The sequence below is a fragment of the Sander vitreus genome, chromosome 12, assembly GCF_031162955.1.
Source record: "Sander vitreus isolate 19-12246 chromosome 12, sanVit1, whole genome shotgun sequence".
NCBI classification, from domain to species: Eukaryota; Metazoa; Chordata; class Actinopteri; order Perciformes; family Percidae; genus Sander; species Sander vitreus.
In genome coordinates this window covers 23,484,338-23,508,252 of record NC_135866.1, presented here as the reverse complement: position 1 = coordinate 23,508,252, position 23,915 = coordinate 23,484,338, and the positions used below count along the sequence as shown (strand labels likewise).

The following is a 23,915-nucleotide window of genomic DNA, read 5'->3' as shown; positions in this document are numbered from 1 at the left end:
GGTTGTGTGTCGCTACACAGGGAGCCATCAACTGCCACCTATTTTGGAAGTTGAGAAAGGAGGGGCTTAACGAGAAGTTGTTGGGCTGACTGTGACCGAAGAGAAACGGAAGACCAAGGTGATGCAACAGCCAATAACCCCATATTGGCAGAAAACATCAGAGCCCATGTAAAGAACATTCAAGGCAACAGATGAGAGCTCGCCTCCACGGTAAGACAACGCCTCCTCATAAGAAGAAGATAGTTTGTTGTGTTGTGTGTGTGTGTGTGTGTGTGTGTGTTTTATATATATATATATGTTTTATATATATATATATATATATATATATATATATATATATATATATATATATATATATAACCATACCCTACCCTCCTAAAGGAGCAAGCTTATGTTTCATGTTGAGGCTGTTGAGACCGAATGATTATCTAGCTGTTAGTAACATTCAACACGTGTCCTTGAAGTGGACGTTCAGTTATCATGAAGGTGGTTTCAGCAGGCAGAGTGGTTCATACTGTGATGCAGAGCTGTTGTAAAACGGTTATTTTATCTTAGCGGGGTGAAACACGTGGCACCGGTTGGACCCCCCCCCCCACACACTCTTCTTGTTATGAAGCAGAGCGAGGTGGGGGGGGGGTTGAGCAACTGTCTATGGGGTTGAGATGAGAGGAGGCATTTCCGCGTTGAAATGTTCTGCTTTGAACACTTCCTGTAGTAGTTGACTTTCATTGATGTGATAGGCGATTATGTAGCTTATCAGTAGAGCATAGTTTGCCAATGGACAATTCATCACAAATCATCTTTTGTAGTATTCCTAAAATAGCTTACTATAGTGCTGGTGACTAACCTACAAGACATTATACATGCTAATATTATAGGATACATTACAACATTGTATTGACAATCATTCTAATAATACCAATAATTATATTTTTATGAGTTTTGGAAAATTGTGAAATACACTATTTACTTTTTTTTTTTTTAAATAGATCAAACAATCAAGAAAACAATTGGCAGAATAATCGATGATGCTAATAATATTTGTTCTATGTGTTTAATTTGTATTCCTGTGACAAAGCCAAACTGGTTGCTGGACTGAATGGTAAAACTAGGGTATGTCAACAGAAGTTGTGCATGCATGAACGGCAGTAACCCTAGCCCCCGACACACCAACACACACAGGAGGATCTTTCTTTCATCCAGCCTTAGAATTGTCTGTTTGCTTTCCTTATGCTTACGTAATCTGTAGGTAACACAAAATTTTGCACGTGTTGAAATGCCTGTGAGTTAAGTATCAGCATCTGTTGCCAGGCCGTAACATTTAACATTCTTCCAATTAAAAATGACACTTTGAATAAAACAACTCGCCACAGATTGCGAGCTTTTATTATGTGCATGTCACATTTTAGAAATATAGAATTTCTCTTATTGATGGGCAAATGACACTCCTGTGAAGCGCACAGTTTCAATTATAGTCTGTCGAATCAGAACACTTCATTGATCCGCTCAGGGAAATTGTTCAGTTACGCTTGCTCACAAATTTAAGGTATAAATAAGAGTAAGAAAAAAACAAGTCAATAAGTGTATAAAGTAACAAAGTAGGTTTCAATACAGTTTGTGTACAAAGTGCATCATTCAGTCTGACAGTTAAAGTGGTGAGGAATCTGTTGCATATGCACTGTAGCATATTTGCAATATTTATTACGCTGGAACTTTCCCATGGGATGCATCAGACAGTTTTGACAGTAGGCTCTGAGATATTTCATTGTTATTTCTGTGAAGCCAAGTATGGACTGGTGGAATTCAGATACTGTGTGACTAGGGAAACAAGAGAATATGCAGAATAGGAGGTTTAGAGATATGTTTACGGAGTTGCGAAAATGAGGAGAGGAAGAAGTCATACTGTATGCATAACTGCAGTAATACAACCAAGTTAATTGTAGTGTCAGAGATCTCTGTGCTTAATGGACAGGTTCTTTGATCACACATCTTCACATAGTGATGCTACAGTAGGTTATGCATGACAACTTTCTGTTTAACCCCACTGTGGGGAGAGTAAGAGACAACAGGATGGAGCTATATGCTGCGACCACTAGGGGGCCCCAAAGCATAGTTAGGCTTAGTTTGCAATGCTACTTTAAACAAGTGGAGTGTAACTTGGTTGGATGTTTTTGTCATGTTTACAAGTTTGTTCTTAAATTTGCATGCAAGGCTGCAGGAATAATAGCACTGTGTTATGCAATGTTCTTACTCATACTGACTAGTTTCACTCACGAGAAATCTCTATTTTGTACGATTCAGGAAGGCTGCACATCTGATACTAACTAGGCAAAATGTTTTCTAAGTAATTATGTTGGAAACACTGCGATAGTTTCATTAGAATGACATAACTTGCAACTTTTTTGTTGCAGCGATAGAGGCAGTAATGTTACATGATTGTTCACCTCAGGATGACATCGGGTTGCAAAATGCAGTTTGACCGCTGGCTTTTCGACATCGTGATAAAACGATATAGAAAATGATAAGAAAGACGTTTTTATATTGTTTTGATGATCTATATTATCACCCAGCTCTACTTGCAAGCCAAAAGCCCCATGTGAATAGTTCCCGTGTGAATAGTGGCCATGCTTAGTCTGCATGCTTTTTAAAACATGTTGTCACACTTGTCAAACAACCTGTAGGCGTGATGAGTTTGCATGCAAGAGGGTAATAATAGCACTGTTATATGCAAATTTCTTACTCATGCTGACTAGTTTTACTTGAAAGCACCTTTTTACAATATGGTACCTTTTAACTCAGTTTTTTTGCCAGGGGGTTTAGAAATAGTCCACATTGTTTGACTTTTTTTGTTCTGGTAGATTTGCGGCTATAGATGATGTGTTTTTGCAGCACTCGCCTCCCTTTCCAATGGTCTGCAACTAAAGTCAATGTCATTTGAATGCCATTATTAAAAACAAATCCTGATTTGTGCAATTCATTTTAAAATCCCATATCTTATCATTCCCAATGCCATTGCCTTATTGTAAGAATTCTTATTTTTCAGCAGTCCAAAGTGAGACATAGTTTATTGGCTCTATTTACTGGGTGCTGAAGCATAGTTAGTGCAGCTTTGAGTGCTGTCACAATTTCTAAATCATATTTACCTTTCTGTGCACAGTGTAAAAAAGAGGCCGTCTATCATAACAAAACAGAGCTTGTGGAGTCCCAATCATACCGCTGCATATTGACATTACTGATAATAGACACAGCTGCTTTGCAAGTCCAACAATATGATGCATTGTTAATAGCAATAACGGATGCTATTTTGTCTTGAACCCACTGTGTTATGCACCATGTGAAACCGGTAGCCAAGGGACCCCACACTGCTACAGTGTTGACGAAGAGTGAACACCAACAACAGCTTTTATAATTGTGAAGAGTACAGGAGGCTGGTGTTACATCTGTATTTTAGATCTCATTGTGAAAATATTTTGTGAAAGCACTAATAGTCAACCCTATAGCGTCGCAATATTGATATTGAGATATTTGGTGAAACCTATTGTGATATTTGAGTTTCTCCATAGGCATACAGACGCAAGGCAGTAATTCTAGTTTATACGTTAAAAGGTAGTTGCGCTTGGAACAGTATTCTCAGAGGAGTTCTGGAGCAATGCCCTCCATAGAGTGAATGGTAGTATCTCTTGTGCCCGATTGAGTCTTATACAGTTTAAGGTTTTGCACCGTGTGCACCTAAGCAGAACAAGGATTGCCTCTTTTATTCCTACTTTTGATAAGACCTGTATAAGATGTCATACTGGAGAAGCTGATCTGACTCACATGTTTTGGACGTGTCCTACACTTACTGTTTACTGGTCAACTATATTTGATACACTCTCTCATGTATGTAACGTACAACGAAGCCAAGTGCTGAATTTGTTATATTTGGTGCTCCAGCTGATGAATCGAATCTGACTCGAAGGCAACTAAACATTATTGCTTTTGCATCCTTATTGGCTCGCAGACGGGTTTTATTACAATGGAAATCTGCAAACCCACCTAAAGCATCGCATTGGCTTCAGGATGTGATACCTACATTTGGAAAAGATTAAATATTCAATTAGACGCTCCCATACATTTTCATATGTCTGGCAACCCTTATTATCCTATTTCTCTGCTATAAATGTACTTCCTGGGGAGTAGTGGGATTTACATTGGTACCTTTACACACACCTCTCTGTATGACAAACCTCGTGGTCTTTTGATGCTTGGGCACAAGTGCTCCAGGTGTTTGTGTTCATTGTTGTATCATTGTTACACTTTTGATTGTGGTGTCCAACTGTTTTTCTCTCTCTTTTTAATATTTTATTTTTTTAATTTTTATTAATTAATACATTTTTTTAAAAATCTTATTTAATTTTAATATTGTATTATTATTATTATTATTATTATTATTATTATTATTATTATCATCATCATCATATTTTGTACTATTACTATTAATGAATATTATGTAAGGCAGACTGTTCTGGGTTGGTTGGGGAGGGATTGAAAATGTAAAAGATACAATCTCTGTACAAACAATAGCATTTGTCCTTGAAATAAAGATATATATATATATAAAAAAATTAAATAAAAAAAGGTAGTTGCCAATGATGGCATGCAAAGGCCATGAATTGGTTGACCATTTCTCAAAATGGTTGCCAATGTTAACCTGGTAACTGTTAGGGCCCTAACACACCAACCCGATAATCGGCCGTTGGACAGTCTGGTGAGGTCAGTGACTCGAGTCTGTTCGGTGTGTTCCGTGCCGTCGTCCGTCGGAGGGGCCGTCGGCCTTCATTTTGGCCGACCTGACTTGCTGGGTCGGAGGGCGGGCAGTCGGACTCAATGACTAATCTGATTGGTGGAGTGCTAGCCCTTGACTAGCGAATCAGTGCACTTATGTTAGCGTGACAAACTTTGAAACTTGAAAATCTTTCAAACTGACCTTTGTCGATCTGAAATGAAGACAGATTCAGCAACTGCACGGCCTATTTCTCGCTTAAAATGTTTTCAGAAACACGTTTCGGTGAACTATCTTCGTAAAATATGAGATTGTATTCTAAATGAGCCGCCATTATGCTTGGTTATAAAATCCGGGAGCAGCCAGACCCACGTGACTCGTTCGTCCAATCAGCTGCCGGTTTTCAGTTTTTGGGCGACAATACAGATTAGAGCCCTCTGCTGTTATAGAGACGTATTATGTCTCGCGCACGCGTAGAACCTACGCTCAAGTCGGCGTTGCTTCGGTGTGTTCCGAGGCAGTTTTTGGACCAACTCGGGGATACTGATCAGTCCGACTGCCTTTCCTCCTGATGGTTGGCTGTCGGGTTGGTGTGTCACAGGCCTTACTGTAGCACCCTGGCTTGGAAGCTAATTGTTTGCCCTGGAACATCCCTCATAACTAGGGCTAGGTACCGAATTCAATACTTTTTAGGCACCGACCGAATTGCCTGTAAAGTATAATGTATCGAAAAATACTTGTTATTCAGTACCCAATTTCAATACCTAAGGAGTAGATATCATCAGCCTTGGTGAGCCAATAAGCACGCGGCATGCTTCCAACCAAGATCTAATGATTGGCTGTCTAACGTTACACGTCGCAGAGACACGCAGGAAAAACCTGTTACACAGAGACGGGCTCACTTAGTAGGAGCTGAAAAATAGATAAAAAGATTTGTGCCGGAATGTGTAATGTTGTAATTTATTTTTGTTTTATAAAATTGGCATCGGAAAAATCGTTTAGGAACCTGTATCGAAGTCACGGTATTAGTATCGGTACCGGTATCGAAAATGTTTGAACGATAACCAGCCCTATTCATAAGAGCTAACAGACATGTCAGGTCTCAGAGTGAGTTTTGTGTAACCTCTTATGCCCCTCCTCCTGGGATGGTCCAATAGGCTTGGCTCAACTCTTGCCTTGTGTACATACACAAGTCAACCAGTGGGATAGAGTCTGAGTGCTGTAGTTTCTTATTACTGAGCTGGTTGCCCTTTCTGATTTCTTCAAACATCATAGCTTGGATGGTAAGGTTCAGTTTTTAACCTAGTTTTGTTTCTTATCATCTTTTCATTAGTGTGCAGTGTGCTGTGTATGATGGATGTCCCGGGGTATTTTTGAGTCCCTGTAGGCTCCTGTACATGAGCGTTTGTATGTTTGTAACACTGAATGGTAGCTATATTTGGCCACTTTCTCTTCTTTTGCTGGGATGCTTTTAGTACACTGTCTAGGCATTTCTTTATCTCAGACAGTGGTAAAGTCAGATGAAGGGAGACATGCTGCGGAGTTACAGTATTTGACATACACACTCCAGTCTCCACATGACAACTCAAGTTAACTAAGAACGATCGGCGTCAAAGAAGTTATGTAATCAGATGATTTTAAAAGTTTTTATAAATCTGAAAGAATTCAATCGACAGAAAATGAATCGGCAACTATTTTGATAATCGATTAATCGTTTATCAAAATGTCGTTTATCGTCATTTTTTCAAATAAAAATAAAATATCAAATCGCCAAACATTTTTTAGTTCCAGTTTTTTTCGATGTGAGGGTTTGTTGCTTTTCTGCGGTTTATATCACCTTCAATTTAATAAGTTTGGGTTTTGGACTTTTGGATGGACAAAACAAGCAATGCAAAGATGTCACCTTTGGCTCTGGGAAATAGTTGTTTTGACAAATCGATTCACTGAATGAATAATCTGCAGATTAATCAGTAATAATGACAATCATTAGTTAAAGCCCTAGGTTTTACACAGCACTTTCTAAAGTTCTCAAGACCAGCCTCCACTGATTATTTTTAACTAAATGTCATTGCAGAGACGCAATATTTAAAGAACAAAATAATGCATGCATTCTTATATTATCTAATAATAATCACATAAGTTATTTTTAGAAACATCACATATGAATATTTGAAGTAACTTTCCATCATGAACATTTCAGATACATTTTACTCAACCCAAGTATTTTCTGCCACTTTTTTTCTATATCCAGGCTGTTTTTGAGTATTCTTTTCCAATTTGGCTGCCATACAGCAGTAGTCAGTGAGCAGTCTAAACGTTACCCTAACAGTTAATCTCTTTACACAAAAGGGCACTTTGTTATGGCAGCTGCTTTGCTACAAAATGCAAATCTGTTACTACATGCTTTCTTAGTTCTTTCTCTGCATCCTTTCTTGCAGATTTCTCAGAAGTTTATTTTTCCACCTCTTAATAACCTCTTGGGATGTAGAACTCAGAGTGCAAACTGTTGATTTGTGTTTTAATTTTTACCTTGAATCAGGTCATGTACAAAGAGGGAGGAACTGTTTTGCACATGGCCAAGGGGACAAGTAACTAAAAAGTGTTGCCTTGCCTCCCCCTTCCCCACTCCTCCCGTCCCTCCACCCCTCTCTGCCTGTCACATGTTCTTTTCACAGCATAGAAAAGTTTCTGGATTAGGGCAGAATTAACACAAAGCAGCGACGCCACTCCAGCTACACTCACAAACAGCGCAGAAGAGGCACGAGGGGGACTGAGACACTCAAGCGAACGCCACCTCAGAAAACTTCAAACTCTGATAGCGAGAGGAAGACGAGTCCATCCCACAGAGAGAGAGAGAGAGAGAGAGAGAGAGGCGGCAGAGGTAGAGAGACGGCAGCAGAGAGGCAGGGGATCTTTGCCGACAAGGTCCTGAAGGATGGAAGAGAAGCAGTTGTCCGGGATCCTGGTAAGTTTAACTTTTGTTCAGTGAACACACACATACCCACACACGCTTTTAAAAGCAGTAACACAGATCTAAACACAAAGATATGTCGTACATGGATGCAGTTCACTGGTGGGATGCAGCTGCTGGAGCACCAGTTGAGTCACTCTCTGCCTCCCCTTTTCCCCAATTTAAACACAAGAGACCAGGTGGTTTAGTTTCAGTGTACTTTATGGTCACTCACAGGACTCCAACAGGCTTTCATTTTCTTATTTTTTATGTTTTTGGAGGGTTGTGCTCTAACTTTTCTGATTTACTCTTGTCTTTAAGATGCCCTTCTTAACCTGGGAACAATTTTTCATGCGCACCAAATCACCCAACTATTTAATCTTTGAAATAACGAAGATCCATACGTTTGCACTGAATGATAAGCCTGCGTTTTCCTTCGGAGTGATTGTTGTGCTGGTGTTTGTGTGCAGCAGGCGGAGCTGTCATCACCTGCTGTTCACCATGGCGCTAAGCACTCACCATCAACCAAACACTGTCCATAAAGTCTCCTAAATCTGTCTTAACTTGCAGCCTTCCCTTTAATCCCTCAGCTCTGCATTTACAGTACCCAGTTTATCGGATCTTTGCAACTCTAGCAAACCATGAACATGTTTTTTCGGTGTTCTCTGGGTGCTGGTAAGAGATGAGGCCAAGAGGTAAATGTGTCAGTGTCAGGCCTGTGCTGTTGGTGAAGCTTTAAATAGAGGTTTGGCATCATTGGCAGTCAGCTCACTTTTCTCTCACTCTCTCTCTCTTTCCCTTCAGTCCAAGTTCTTCAGTCAGTCTTGAGACGGCGATAAACACAAACTCAGAGCTCCAACTCTCTTGTGACATTCTCGCTCATTTGAAGCGCCGCTTTCCTCCCCGCTGACATTTTTATAAACTGCTGTGTCCTTTTGAGATGCATAGCCACGTTAAAATGCACACTCACCGTCTGAACTTAAGAGGACGTCGTTATAAGTTGCTCCTGCGACATTTGAGTGTGGATGGAGGATGAAGATTACATTTTTGTTCCCAGAACTTTTTTGTGTGGGTTTGTCTGCGTTTGTAACTCAGTGACAGATTGCCAATCAATCGTTTGCATTGTTATGCACTGCTGGAGAGTTGCAAACAAGTTTAGTAATGCCTATCTACCTGAAACAAATGCAATTAAATGATAGTCACAAGGAGGATTTGAATTGTTTACCCCATGGAGGAGATTTGTTGTGGATATGTCCCTGTTGTTTTACTCTGTAGTCATTATCAAGTTATGCGCCTTTTTTACTGCCCCTCACACACTCAGAGGTGTCTCTGAGGAAAGTGTAACTGAACTATCATGGTTCAATGTGTCATCTGTAAAGACTGCCATCACTCCTCACAACCACAAGGGGCATATAGGCCAACAATGAGTGAATGAATCAAGTACAAAAATATCTCTGAGCGTTACTATGTGATTAGATGATATGTTTTGCATATGACAGCACAGCCTCTTCCCAAATACAAAGTGTACATATTTGTAGAAAAAAAGTGCTAGAGGATTTTTGTAAAGTTGAATCCTTCAGTTAAAAGCCAAATATGTGCCATCAGTCAATTTTTAAGTGGATGTTATTGACTCAAATGTTTGAAAGCTACTTAGAAAAGATAGAAAGTAATGCATTCCACTTCAGAGCTGTGCCTTTTTATTATTGGGACGTAAATAAGCACGTCAGTCCCACTTTTGTCTTAGTGTTCTATTATCCCTAACAAAAATGATCGCTTGTTTGTGATGATGATGCTTAATTGGGCTCACGGAATCACAGCAGTAGGTAAAGCCTTTGTTTGCTCTCGAAATCTGAGAGTTTTGTTCCGTGGCCGAAGATGCCGAAGAGCTGCGGGAAGATCGTACAACTCCAGCAGTGACAACTGAAAAGTGGTCATGCACACTTAGACGCAGCTTGCCTCTTGTGATTGGTCACTTATAATGACTGGGACCGTTGTCCCCAGCAGCAGTAGACAGTGATGTCAGTGGTGGCTTAGAGACATTGTGTGTGTGTGTGTGTGTGTGTGTGTGTGTGTGTGTGTGTGTGTGTGTGTGTGTGTGTGTTAGGAGGGTTACAGACAGAAGATTCTTAAGACAGTGCTCTCCCATCACCAACTGTCACTTCAATTATTATTCCGTTCCTCCCTTTCTTTGAGCTCGTTTCTGTCTTCCTCCTCATCTTTCTGTTCACATTCATAACAAGATTTGATGAATTTATTAACATCTTTTATTCCTCCTTTATTGGGCTGACCTTTAAGGTGGACCAGCTATTCTCATTTTTTCGTGACAAGCTGCTCCTCCATGCTTTGCTTTAGTGATCTCTCCCTCGCTGCATCCGACAACCACTAAGCTTTAATTGCGTGAAGACGCCGCTAATATGCAAATGAGCGTATGACATTATTTGCACTTGAGCACGCTTGAAACCCAGGGAAAACCCTGCCCTTTTACTATTGTGTTTTCTCTACATAGTACAACTTGTTTTTCTAAGTCCCTGCCCTTTCTTTGCAGTCTGGTGAAATGTATTTATGCTGGCCCAGATGGTTGGTGGATGGACCCGTCACCGTAAATCTCGTGACACACAAGGCGCTCGCTTCCTGCTACCGCTTGGCTCGGCTGGTAGCCTTCTGCCGGGACTCTTTCTGTCCAAACTTAATTCTCCTGCCTGTTCACAGCGTTCAAAGGGAGCCCCCTCTCCTCAAACTTCCTGCGTTGTCTTTGGCCACCCTGGAAGCCACGGATGAGCAGATGGGGCCTTGGCTGTGACCAGCTTTTCATTTACGGATAGCTGTCTCTTTTTTTTTTTTTACTCCTTAGTTACTTCTTTTCGACTCGTCTTTAAAACGTTGACTGTTTGGGTGTCTATATAGGGATGTGAGAGGAGGAAGGAGGAGGAGTTGGACTGAGGTTTTGCTTATTTGTCTGCTGAGTGCTGTATTCATACAGTATGTCTGGCTGTGCAGACCACTGCTGCCCCTCCGTCACCATGAAGGCCAAATGGAGGAAGAGGTCACGTAAGACTCTGATCAAAGATTAACAATGGCAAGGCTTTTAAAGTCCGCCTGTGACTTTTCATCCACACTTTGTAAGATGTTTGGAGTGGTGGATGATAATTACAAATTCTCATATTGGACACCAGATCTGTCAGCAGTGAAATTACACTTAAACCTCTTGAACCCTGATATTCTAAACACAACATTAACACCTTTTTTAAACAACAATATGACAGGATATGTATGAATTTTCACAATTCCACAATTTAATTCTACTTCTGCTTATTAGTTCTAGTTGTCATCAAAAACTGTTTGTTTGGGCCCAGATTCCAATTCGAGTCTTTTACTATTGCAGATCTCATCTAATGAAAGTTGTAAAAGGGGTGTGTGTGTGTGTGTGTGTGTGTGTGTGTGTGTGTGTGTGTGTGTGTGTGTGTGTGTGTGTGTGTGTGTGTGTGTGTGTGTGTGTCAGTCATTTCTCAGGGGTTGTGTGGCTAATGTGTTCTGTAGGCTGTGAAGTGGAAACTAAATGGAAAGAAATAGTGGAACCCACAGCCACAACCTCCCCGAGGTCAATACACACATTTTCACAAACGCACACACACATTAAAACATAACGGACGACACACTTATACATTAGGTCCACACATTATTACAGTACATTAGCACATTCACATAACATATTTTGGATTTTAGACACTCGCAGATAAGTAAACGCATATACACACTCCACATTTTATGAAATAATAATAAAATAAATGCACAACATGTTTGGTAACTCAGGGCTGTGACTTTTGCTCCGAAGCTGTGACAAAACTGTGAAGCCCATACTGTGGCCCTGGGGCCAATTGTGTTGAGCCCCATTGTTTGTTTTTTTTTTTAAATTGCATTTCCCTGTTATCGTGATTTGTTTGTAGTCGTGGTCCATGTGCAGGTATGTGAATGTTGCAAAATGAATGTCAATGCTGATGACTTCTGGAGCTGTGTATTGTTTGCAAAGTGCTAACCATGTGCTCCAGATAACACAAGTACACTTATTACAGGTGAAACTAGACAGTTTATCTCCCTCTCCCCGTCCTTATGTAAGAAACATATTGAGTTGCCAGTCAGCCAGTTTGGTTAACAGCAGTGCTCAGCAACCGTGTTGACTGCCTCTGGGGTGCGGGGCCAACAAACAGATGTAGAGAGAGAGAGAGAGAGAGAGAGAGAGAGAGAGAGAGAGGGAGGGAGGAGGGAGGTGTGGGGAGAAGAGTCAGACATGATTTTTGTTTCTGATTTCACCCCGCGACTCACCAGCTGAATGAGAAGAACATTTTTCAAGTGTCCGTACGGGGCACAGGCAGCGCCCAATGTCAGCTTAACAGCAGCAACTGTGGCGAACGTACAATTGAGGGACAAGGGCCACAAATGCCAAACACGTCCACTGCTGGGCACTCTTTAAAAGGTAACCCACCACCAACCAACCACCCCGTGTACGCATGTACACACACACACACACACATAGCAAAGAGAGACAAAAAGGGCTCCATTGTGTTTCGGACCTTTTAGATTTCATTTGGAAAAACCACTCAGGCTGAAAATTTCGTTTTTCTGATTTTCTTCCTCTCCCCTTCTGTTTCTGGATTAATGGGTCTCCCTCCCTCTGACTCCACAAAAAAAAACAGGCAAGTTCGAAAAAGGGTTCACACACTCTTCCTCTCTCGTCCTCTGAAGTCAGTGAAATTATGGACAGGGCTCTGACATTGCGTCCACACAACGGAGCTCTTAAATCTCCCCTGGTTTCTTTTAGTATTATTATCATTTTATCAACGGTTTCCCATTGAACTATTTCCAAAAGCCTTTTCAGAAGTATATTTAGGTAATTTGTTGAGCTTGAACCCAACCTGCTCCCTGGCTCTGTGTGTGTATGTGAGTGTTGAATGGCAGCTATAAGCGGGGGTCTGCTTTTCTCAGGGCCGGACAGCCCTCTCCTGCTTGGTTACACACCTCCCCTGTGTTATTTATCACTTTTCCTCCTCTCTGTTTCTTCCCCTCTTTAGCTCCTTTCAGACAATGAATCTGTAGCATTGCTGGGTTCATGTTAAATGTTAAAGTTTCAAGTTGATTCTGGTCAAACATGACTGGGCTGTCACAGATCCAGGTGCAGCGCTGCGGGAGAACAGCAGCTGCTATTTGGAAAATAATGTCATCGAGGAAGAAGAGCAATCGCACCGGCTGCCGCAGTGATGAAATAATCAACTTTTTGATGTTGACTGCTTTTCTTCACAGCATGATTTCTGAACATGTACAGCACTGAGGGGATGCTCTCCCGCACTACAGTTACCCCTCTACAACGTCCCAGATACATTTATATCATGAATTTAATTTCATTTTCACTAGATGCTCTGCTATCTTACTGTTGATGTTTAGGTAAAGCAATTTGCTGGATTTTCATCCTATAATCACTTGGCATTAATGTACGTTGAAAAAGTGGTTGGTAATTGGATTTCTTGCTTTGTGCCCTCACACTTTAAGGGACAAAATGAAAACACAACTTTAAAGCTGCATTAATTGATTTTTGGGGGCAGGGGAACTAACTACAAACACATTAACATAGTTGTGATAGTGTTAGCAAACAATTTCCTATTCATTTATCTACTAGACACAGAGCACCATTAGCAATTATTTGGACTCGTATTTCTGTATGTAAGTCAAATATAAGTTCAGTTTCCACTTATCCGGCCCAATAGCTGCGAAATGCTACGCAATGTTCACCAGCTGGTCGTGAAAACAAAAACATTGACGTTTATGGGCCGTAAAATCAAAACGATAGGAAGCTAAAAGATGCTGAAGTGCTCCGTAGAGCTGAGTGGGGTGATCATTTCATCCATTGTTAATCTAAAACTATTAATTGGTGCAGCTTTAAAATTACGCTGGCCAGGAGAAGGTACGAGATGAACTGCTTTATATATTATTGGCTCAGTCACAGTCTTTCTTTAAGTAAAGGTGCTTTATCAATTTGAAATGATTATTTTCTTTATGCGTAATGAAAACCAAGCCTACATTGGAAATGTATGACACCACTGGCGGCACATATACATAGATTTATTCTAGCAACAAATATATAATTTTCGATGAAATGGATTAATCATTTGTCAGAAAATGGTGTAAGATGTGCATCACAATTTCCCAAAGGCCATCTTTACCTATTTAAATGGCTTGTTTTGTCTCACCAACAGTCCAAAACCCAAATATATACAGTTTACGTATTATCATAGACTAAGAAAAGCAGCAAATGCACATTTGAGAAGCTGAAATCAGTGAACCTTTAAAAATGTGCGTATAAACATCCCACTCCCTATCTAACCAGAAGGGAGAAAGTCAGCCGTCATAAGATGAGATAAGATAAACTTATCCACCATGGTGCCCATTAGTTTTTTTTATTGTATGTCTACGGCAATCACATGGGAAAAGTAACTACATTTACATACTGCGTAATCGTCTAAAAATCGATATCGAATGGTGACGTGATTGTCTGAATTTTGCGCCCATGGTGTCTGTCTTGATAATTCATTTTTTGACAGAAGAACAAAGGAAATCTCACCTCATGGTCCATTTGGTTGCCGCTCTGGATTATATCACATGGTGTTTATCAGCAGACGGAGTTTGCCCAATTGTCATGGAAATATAGACGTTCACATTTTTTAGACATTATTTAAAGACATTTTTTAAAGACATTCAAAGAGGAGTTTTAAAGAAGCTGCTGTTTCCAATGTCAACGATGGGAATTCTGATTTTAATTTCATTTTCTGTCAAACTGACAGTGTGTAAGTCATTGCATCTAAGTGCATAAATAAGACTGATAAGCACATTTTGTAATGCTGCTATGAAGGATGTCTTTAGACTTTTGCTGTTGCTTTCTTCCTTCACCTCAAAGAGGATCTACTGATGTACACGAAGCAATGCCATATTATGTATGAATGAGGAATTTCATATCTCTTTCTGTCTCTGCCTTTCGCTCTTCCTCTCTTGTCACATGTCAAGCGCGACAGTGACTTCTGCCACGTGAGGCCAACTTTAGTCACATGTCCCCCCCCCCCCGCTTTCATCCCCAGCAATGGTCCCATATGTTTGTCAAAAAGTGTATGTTGTGTGCTTTTTCCGGCCCGATTTGTTCCCATGCCTTCTCTCCAATGAGCCCCGCTCACCCCTGGGGGTTGGAGCCAAAGCCTCACGCTATTTATACAGCCCGAACAGCTGGGGCCCTCCCAGCCAAAGCAGTGAGGGATGGGTAGAGAAATTATCATGGAAACTTCAGGTTAAACCAAGCGTTCGAAATGTCTCTCTGTTCCCTCTTCTTTACTCTCTCGTCATCCTCTCTGTCATTTGTCTTTCTCCCCGGGGTGTCCAGAGTGGCCAGGTTAGGTCGTATTCAGCTCAGGTCAGCCGGACCGCCAGACAAACATCACTCATTTACAGTCATGTGAAAAAATTAGGACACCCATGCTAAAGTTGACTAAAAAGAGGAATAACAAAATCATCTTTTGCAAATTGATCTTAATGCCTTAACTAAAAAATGAGGAAAAATCCAATGTTTAAGGACACCAATTTTCTTTGTGAATGAATAATGTAGCGTAAATAAATGAATGAAGTTTTATTTTTAAAGGCCAGTTATTTCATGGATCCAGGATACTATGCATCCTGATAAAAAGTTCCCTTGGCCTTTGGAATTAAAATAGCCCCACATCATCACATACCCTTCACCATACCTAGAGATTGGCATGGGGTAGTTTCCATAAAATCATCTCTCAATGCAAATCAAACCAGCTATTAGGCTAACTGAAATAAAACCATGACTGTATTTCAATCTCTTTATCTCTCTGGTCTTTTCTCTTTTTCTTCACTCTGCAACTGATGTTTTTACCCCATTTTCCCTCTCACACACACTTTCTTTCCCCTTGCTTCAAATTAAAGAGCTGGCTGTTTTGGACCGAACAAGAAAGGTTGATTTTTTTTTTTCCTCCAACAGCGCCTCAACACAGTTTGTCCTTTTGTTGCATCGGACAAAGCCGACCTGCTGTTGCAAAACTGAGCTTTTTGTGTTTCTTCTGCTGTATGGCTCCTGTGGTGCTTGTCCTATTGTGAACCTCAACTCTGTGAAGCTCTGTTCTCGCTGCCTGTCCCTTCATTTATTTCATCCTGTCGTCACTTCACTTCTCTTCTCTTGTCTTCTCTCGACTGTTCTGCCCGCCAATCTCACGTGAACTGCTCAGGAGGGAAGAGGATGGCAGGCCTATCAATGCTTGCTTTAGTTTAAGGCCCCTTTCATAGTCAGGCTTCCCATCACAGGCATGCTGAGCTAACGAGAGGTGAAGAGATATTAACCTAATTGCTGTAAGGGACGGATATATATATCGAGTAAGATGTAATAAGCCCAGACGTGGCTCCCTCTGAGATTAGCCTTTCAGTGTAAAAGCAGGTTGGTCCATGGTTATTAAAGCATACGAAGTCATGCAGTGAGGCAGGCAGATTCAAGAGTTTACATTTTGATTTACTTTGTTAGTTAAAGCCCAAATCACCAAGGGCACACAATTACAACAAGCTCCATATACCCCCGTGATGTGTTTGTATTTGTGATATGGATGGCCTGAGTAAAAGTAATGTCAGGCACAAAACTGCATTATTATTCACTGAAGCTTCTTTTTTGTAAGCAAATGTTAAGGACATGTCCTTGATGGTTACAACTTCAAAATGTAAAGGTTGCACAATGCTCTCCAATATCTTCCCTTAATCATGGTGGTCTGCACCACCATGTTCATGCATTTTCAAAGTTAGAAACTGAATAAATGAATAAACAGTAAAAGTACAGATTAGGATGATGCAGTCAGATTGTGTGTGTGTGCGTGTGTGTGTGTGTGTGTGTGTGTGTAATGCAGAATGTGTCTCCACATGGGTCTTGAGTGACTTGTGATTAGAACCTTACTTCCCCGCTCCATATGCAAATAAACACGTACATCATTTCTGTTTACATATAGGCTGGTTGGTAAATTTCAGTGTTCCTCTCACATAAATCAAACATTAGAAACGTGCGATGACTAATGACAAAGCGCTGCCTACAGTCTGTGTGCCGAAGGACGTAACTTTTCTCTGCGCTACAGCATGATGTATTTTATGAACCTAAAAATAAGGATGTCTACTCATGGGCGCTGCGACCAGACTTCCTGTTTTACTTTCTGTTTCGAAAGTAACTACATTTACATACTGTGAATCGTTTTTTTAATCGAGAACCATTCTTGAATCGAAAATCGATTTTGAATTGAATCTTGAGCCTAAAAATTTATATTGAATCGTGACATTTTCTGAATCGTGCACCCCTAATAAATATATATATATATATATATATATATATATATATATATATAAAATAATGCTTTATTTTGCTTTTAATGTTCAGTTATAGGAGTCGTGTTACTGCTGATAAAGACCCAACATTTCCTGATTTTGATGCTTCATATAAAAGCTTTTAAATTAATAATAATAATAATAATAATAATAATAATCCTTTTACCAGTCATGCTCGCTCGCTTCTAAATAGCAACAGCAGACGTTGCGACGTAAGAACAGAAATGTTTGTAGTAATGTCCTACATATTCGTGGATTTGGGTATGTTTTTGAAACTAAAAATAAGGTTATTATATACCGGCAGCACCGGAACAAAACCACCGACACATCACCGACAGTATGATAATAACATCCAAAACACACAATTCACTCAGAGGTTTTTGTGACATGAGAAATACTTTGAATGAGTACGTAGTCCCACTAACAGTTGAGTAGGTCCTTCAGTATTACCCAGGACACGTGTGTGTGTACACACTGCTATGAGAATGTGGTCATACGTGGCTCAGACCACTGCAGAATGTAGTCTGAGTGATCAGATCTCAATGTGCCCTCAATGTGTCCTGGGTGTGTTTACACCTGTATTTTATAGCTGTCCACTTGTGATCTGATCTCTCGGATCGGATTTTAAGACAGGCGAGAATGTGGCCAGGGTGTGCTCACTTCAACTTGGACTTTAAATTGCATATGCTACTTCTTTGTTGGACTACAGTAATGTAGTCTGAACTAGTCTGGACAAATCTTGAAAACTGTTATTTGCCAGACGACATGCATTAGATTTTTTAGTCAGACAAAAATAAATCAAAAAGCCTTCTTCTGATTTAATTCTAAAAGCAAAAATGAATTTTACATCAGGGGACTTTTGTACTAGATGGAAGACAAAAAAACACTCCTGACAGGTCTAACCCAGATGGACCCAGTCCCACTCATACCTATGAGCATCACCTTTTGGACTGTGGGAGGAAATGCATACGAAATAAACACAGAGCAACATAAAGTCAGCCACTTCCAACTGAAACAACATTGTGTACGTTTATACAGTTTCATAACTCCCCCGAGAATATTAATTGTGTTTCATTGGCCTTTTAGATCACAAAACTGTCTACACTCATAAAGAAAGGCCTGGGAGAGATATATCTTTCGTAAGTATTCAGTGATATTTGAATATATTTGTCGACACAGATAAGAGTGCTTTGAAAAAGAGAGAGAAAAACATGAGAGAGATTAAGTCAAAATAATTCAAACGAAAGGAGATTATTTTCTTTTTCAGACTTGTCTTGATGTCTGACTGGTGCATATTTCTGTACATTTTACTTGCTGCACATTCCACTATGTGCATCCGCTCCCAAAACAACTTTTGAAATAACACCTAAGAGAGGTGACTAGATTATTTTTTTTTCATACCCCCATAGCTCCTAAACCCTGGACTAGAGGAGCCCTTAATGTGTTTCCTAAGCTAAGTTTTTTGTTATTGCAGTATAGGACACCTGAGGCCAAGTGCCAACAGGAAATGAATAATAGATCTGCTTTGTTTTTCCTTTATTTCTTCCAATTCCGTTTGAGATTTTAGAAGAATTACTTTTTACTGATCACTTTCCTACGGCTGTAACAGAGCTGTAACTGCTACTACAAACTGAACATTTCCTACTGCTTCACATTAAAACTTTTCTGCCTGCAAATTAGTGGAATGCTTTTTATTTGTGAAGCAGCAGGAAGAAATGCAGCTATAGAGGAAGAGTTGCAATCAACTGGTTCCTCCTGCGTTTTGTGCTAACCGGCAGATATCCAACATATCATCATTGTAAACAACACTGTTTACCTTACCGAACTGTCCTGTGGACAGCTGTGGACTTGCCATGCACGGCAAGGCAAAACCATTTTTGGCAATTCCACCATGTGCCATGCCAGCACGATTTGGGTGGTCTATTTATATGGTTTGCTCCTGTAGTAATCCCCCACACTGTTATCTGATTGTAATGTGTTTGCCTCTAACTAGAGCAATATATATATATAAAAAAAACTCTGGCAGCAAGGCTCAGTTGCCATGTGGTTGTTAGTGATGATAATGGAAATACACACTGGTACCCTGTTGAAGCCTAAAATTAGTACTTCTGCCAACCTTTAACAATTCAAATAAAGTGACATAAAAAAGGACATGATATCAGCGTCCCCAAAAGCAGTTCCAACCCTGAGTGGTATTAAACTAACAGGGCAGTATGCATACATTTATGTTCATTCATCAGTAAATATGCCACCTCATCTGTCCTCATCCATCTGTTTGTTCAGCTAAAACTCCAACCTGCCTCCTAATTACAGCTCGATGTGCTCAAAATCATGCTGCAAGCACATTTCATTACCTGCGTGATTTAAAAGTCTAGTTAAAGAGCCTAGTAAGGAAATGTGAGACCTGGGCTGCATTAATCTTCAAATGACTGCGTATTTGTTACGGTCATCAGGGAGAATATTGGTTTGTCAGAGCTGGAGCTTAAAAGGGAAGTGGAAAAGGAAGCCTCACTAGCCTTATGTTTTCTTTTAACTCTCCCTTTAAATGTTGTTTGTGTTATATGTAGTGATGGAGTTTCGGATCAATGTCTATGTTTGGTCTTAGGTTAACCTGTAATAGATGTTGGCATGTGCTTGGTAGTTGACATAAAAGCCTCGAGGACAGAGGAGATTCATTCTGACCTTATCAGTGTTCTGCCTCCTGATTGTTTTTCTACTCTTGTCCGTTGATGTTGGCTTGTCCTTGTTTACACATGAAAGCTACTAGCACCCACACCAGTGCTTTCTGGTCACACCTTTTGTTTAAGTCTGAGACTACATCCACACTACTCTGTTTTGGTTTTAAGAATGAATATCTTTAGCTACGTTCACTCCTGGTGTCCACACTACTCCGAGCCCCTAAAACGCATCACATTTGGAAACACCACTGACTCCATTTTGGTATGAAACTCCAGGGTTGTGTTGTAGTCTAGACAGACACAAATGGAGACCGGCACACACATGTCTAGTGTATGGGAATGTTCATGTGAAATGCAAATATGAAAATTGATCGGGTGACTATTTTGATAATCGATTCATCGTTTAAGTCATTTTTTTAAGTGAAAACGACAATAATAAACAACATATATTTGACTGTTGGTCAAAAACAACACATTTAAAGGTGATTTTGGAATCTGAGAAACTGTGATGGACATTTTCCAGACCAAACGATTAATCGCTTAATTGAGAAAAGAATTGTCAGATTAACAATCATTAGTTGCGGTATGGAGTGGGGTCTGCAATAGATAACCATAGAAAACAGTTAACACTCCTGCCAATTGTCAATTCACATGCATTCATTTCTGTGCAAAAACCAATATATGGAAAATAAATAAATAATAATAATTGCTAGTTGCAGCCCTAGCTTCATTGAACAATTTCTGTAACTTTTCAGAAACCAGCAATCCGATGCAACACTGATTGTCTTCCAAGAGAGACTGTCTATAAATGTGCAGCCATATTTAATGCAGTTCTGGCTCAGTAACATCAACAGGCTTTTTTGAAAATGCATTGAACATCCACATTTATATTCTCTCACACTGGCCGTTCTGCTATTGTAGGAAGCACACATATCAATAAACAAGTGAGAATTTTAACAAGTTGGTGTTATTATCAACAGCAGCATCTGTCCTTCTCTAATTAGAGTTAAATGACCTAACATAATAGGGCAATTAGTTAACGAGACAAGTCCTTCCTCCTCCATAAAGCCAGCTGCAGCCACAACAAGCATTTATTTCAGGATCTGTCTGTCCACACCAAATTCATGCTGAGTTTTCACCGATTGCCCCCACACTTAGTGTGTGTGTGTGTGTGTGTGTGTGTACTTGTTAAGCCTTTCATTAGATTTGACCTAATCTGAGGCCAACAGACCCTCCTGAGGCAGAGCTAGTAAGAAGTGTCTTGATCCCTGTGGATGAACTAATGATCTACCATAGTTTAGTTCTTAAATGCACGCGCACACACACACACGCACACACACACACACACACACACACCTGTGCTATTATAATTCTTTGTCATAGCCCTGAAATAGCACCTCAAATAAGTGAGGACCAACTTCAGTGACCTCACTTCACACAAACATGTTTTCACTCTGGAACTTTAAAACAAATTTCGTCTCACAAAGACTGAGGTACATGAACACAGGCTCACAAGCACACTCAAACCAGACTCGTATTACCAAAAGAAGCATTTTTACATTTCTGTTGGTTTCTGTGATACTGTTAGGTAAAAAAGAGCCAGGCCTGCACGAGCTAGTTAGTCACAGCCTGCTGGCTCTTCACAATAGGATAATAAGATTCTCCAACAACATGGCAATAAAATGTGATGATTCTCTCAACTAGCAGTGTGCCTGACATGCCTTGATTTTTATTAAGCCAGAATGCCTCTATTTGTTTATCTCACTTAAATTGTATTGCTGCAAAATGGGATTGTAAAGCAGATAAACTGACCAACACATATATAATAATAGATTGATACTTGGCGTCTGTGTATTGATACAGTATTGCCACGGAAAAAATCTTGATACAATGCTGTATCGATTTTTTTTCCCCCCTTCGCTAATGTTTATATATATTTGATTTTTAAAGTTGTAGTCCATAAGATTTTCATCTAGTTAATTGTCTGTTAAGTTCCTATCCTACCAAAGAGTGAGTAAAAACAATGGTGATTGGGCATATGACCCACTGATGAAAGCTCTTGTTTTTGCTGCTTTGCCAAGTAATACAATCTGAGTGTCTGGGGTGACTTTCCCACCCTAAATTCAAATGCAGCACATAGTTAGCGGCACTTTTTTTGTCAGTCAACAACGCCAAGGCTATCCTGCTAGCTGTGTTAGCACTGTTTACTGTGTGTTAGCACAGTTAGCTAGCCACTGCTTCCCCGGCTCTATCGTCTCTACGGTTGTGCATGTCCCCACACGGCTCTCATTTCCATGGATGTATTAGCTCTTAGCTCATCTTAGACTAAACTGCTATCAGTGTGGAGCATTTGAAGGCATCATGCTGACGTCATACAGTCCACACTGTTTGTTTTCGAATGGAACTCTGGGAGATGAGGTCCCAGAGGCCCGCCTGCAATTACATCTTACCGCGAAAGCTGCTGCTAGAAACAACCTAACTCAATCTTACGCACTACAACTTTGTGACCAAGATATATAAACTAAGCGGGACATTTTGCTCTCTAGTGTAGGGTGACCAGACGTCCCCGGCTGGAACTGAATACAGAATATTAATCTGAGCCTGTCAGTGGCAAAACAAGCACTTTTATGAACATAAATACAAGCTGGACAATTGACGTCCTATTAATTTACATTGTAGCTTGTTTCGCCATTGCCGACTGCAGCGACCTCGTTTAATACTGGACCAATGTCAAAGGAAAATATTTCCTCAATAGTAATTGTATCCGATACTCAATGAGCTGTTGCAGAAACAAGCCCAGCGTGAAGCAATAAAGCAAAAGCTGTCAGATAAATGTAGTGCAGTAAACATTAAAACATTTCCCTCTGAGGTGTAGTGGAGTACAAGTATGAAGTAGCAGCAGGGGCGATTCTAGGATCAGACATTTAGGGGGGCTCAGCCCCTAATGAGAATGTGACACGGATATAGTGTATGCAAAAGTGTTAATCTGCGCCATGAAATTACCAACTTCTTCACAACCGCACTCCTGCTCTCCCTCTGACAGAGACTCAGCCAAAGGCGTGAGTCTGGCACAACATCCTCAACCAGAATCTAAGCTTTCCAATGATATTAGTGCCAGTTGCTGTGACAAATGGTTTGGGAGAAATTTCTACATGGTATCCAACTTTGGGCCAAAATTATAATGTATTCTCATGTAAACTATTTATGTCAGCACAGACATTTTTGTAAATTGCTTAACCAGTGTATCCCGCCATAATTGTTATTATATTGCCAGATTCCAGACAATCCCACTTACTTATATATATCCCACTTACAAATATGAATATATATTTCTACTGGTATGCTTCCTAGTGACATTAATGCAAAAATATGAAGAAAAAACTATTCCACCTGTGTGTGCATGATTATAATTCTGAAGTGCAAAATACTTCTTTCTTTCTTTCATTTATTATACAGGAAAGTTAAAAGCAACATTAAGTTACAATATAAACGGGCCTGACTCGGTTTAAGAACTGGTTTCCAGCATGTTCCTGTTCTGCAGAAACATAAAACATTAAACACAACTTACAGTACATAAGGACAGAAACATTTGTACAGGACATTTGCATGGACTAGACAGATATGGACAGCTAAAACAACAATACAGTTACAGCACATGAGACTTGGACAATACATGAACAATCAATGTGTGCAAGTGTAACTGTGAAGAAATAGTTTGTGTGCCTTTTTGAAATATGTGATGGATGGTAGTGCTCTAATGTGATGGGGAATGTCATTCAAAATGTTGGTGTATCTATAAAAAAAGGATTTGTGGTCTGTTTTTGTATGAGGGAACTTGAAAGAATGCCTGTGAGACTGACCTAGTGAGGCGTACTGGTCTCATATTGTGTGTTGGGAGAAATGCAGCAAGTGCTGGTAAGGTGCCATTTTGAATCTGAAAATCAAATGCAATAGCGTGACAGTTTATGTAGTTCTGGTAAGTCAGAGCGTTTGAGCGTGCAAGTGCGATGCAATGGTGAGACCACTTTGGAAGATTACTGTGGATCTTAAGAGCTCAATTGTATAGTTGTGCTATTGGTTCAGTAATTTCCTTAGTGGTAAGAGACCAAATAGGAAG

At 40.1% G+C, this 23,915-nt stretch overlaps 1 protein-coding gene across 1 annotated transcript in view; it reads left to right on the top strand.

Annotated features, from left to right (window-relative positions):
- Positions 1 to 102: 102 nt before the first annotated feature.
- The window catches only part of slc6a9 (solute carrier family 6 member 9), a 76,691-nt gene continuing 52,878 nt past the window's right edge, over positions 103 to 23,915 (top strand). The window contains exons 1-2 of the mRNA XM_078264747.1: positions 103 to 210; positions 7,438 to 7,727. Of these exons, the coding sequence (XP_078120873.1) occupies positions 7,698 to 7,727 (30 nt within the window). The 5' untranslated portion in view covers positions 103 to 210; positions 7,438 to 7,697. The remainder of the gene's footprint in view (positions 211 to 7,437; positions 7,728 to 23,915) is intronic.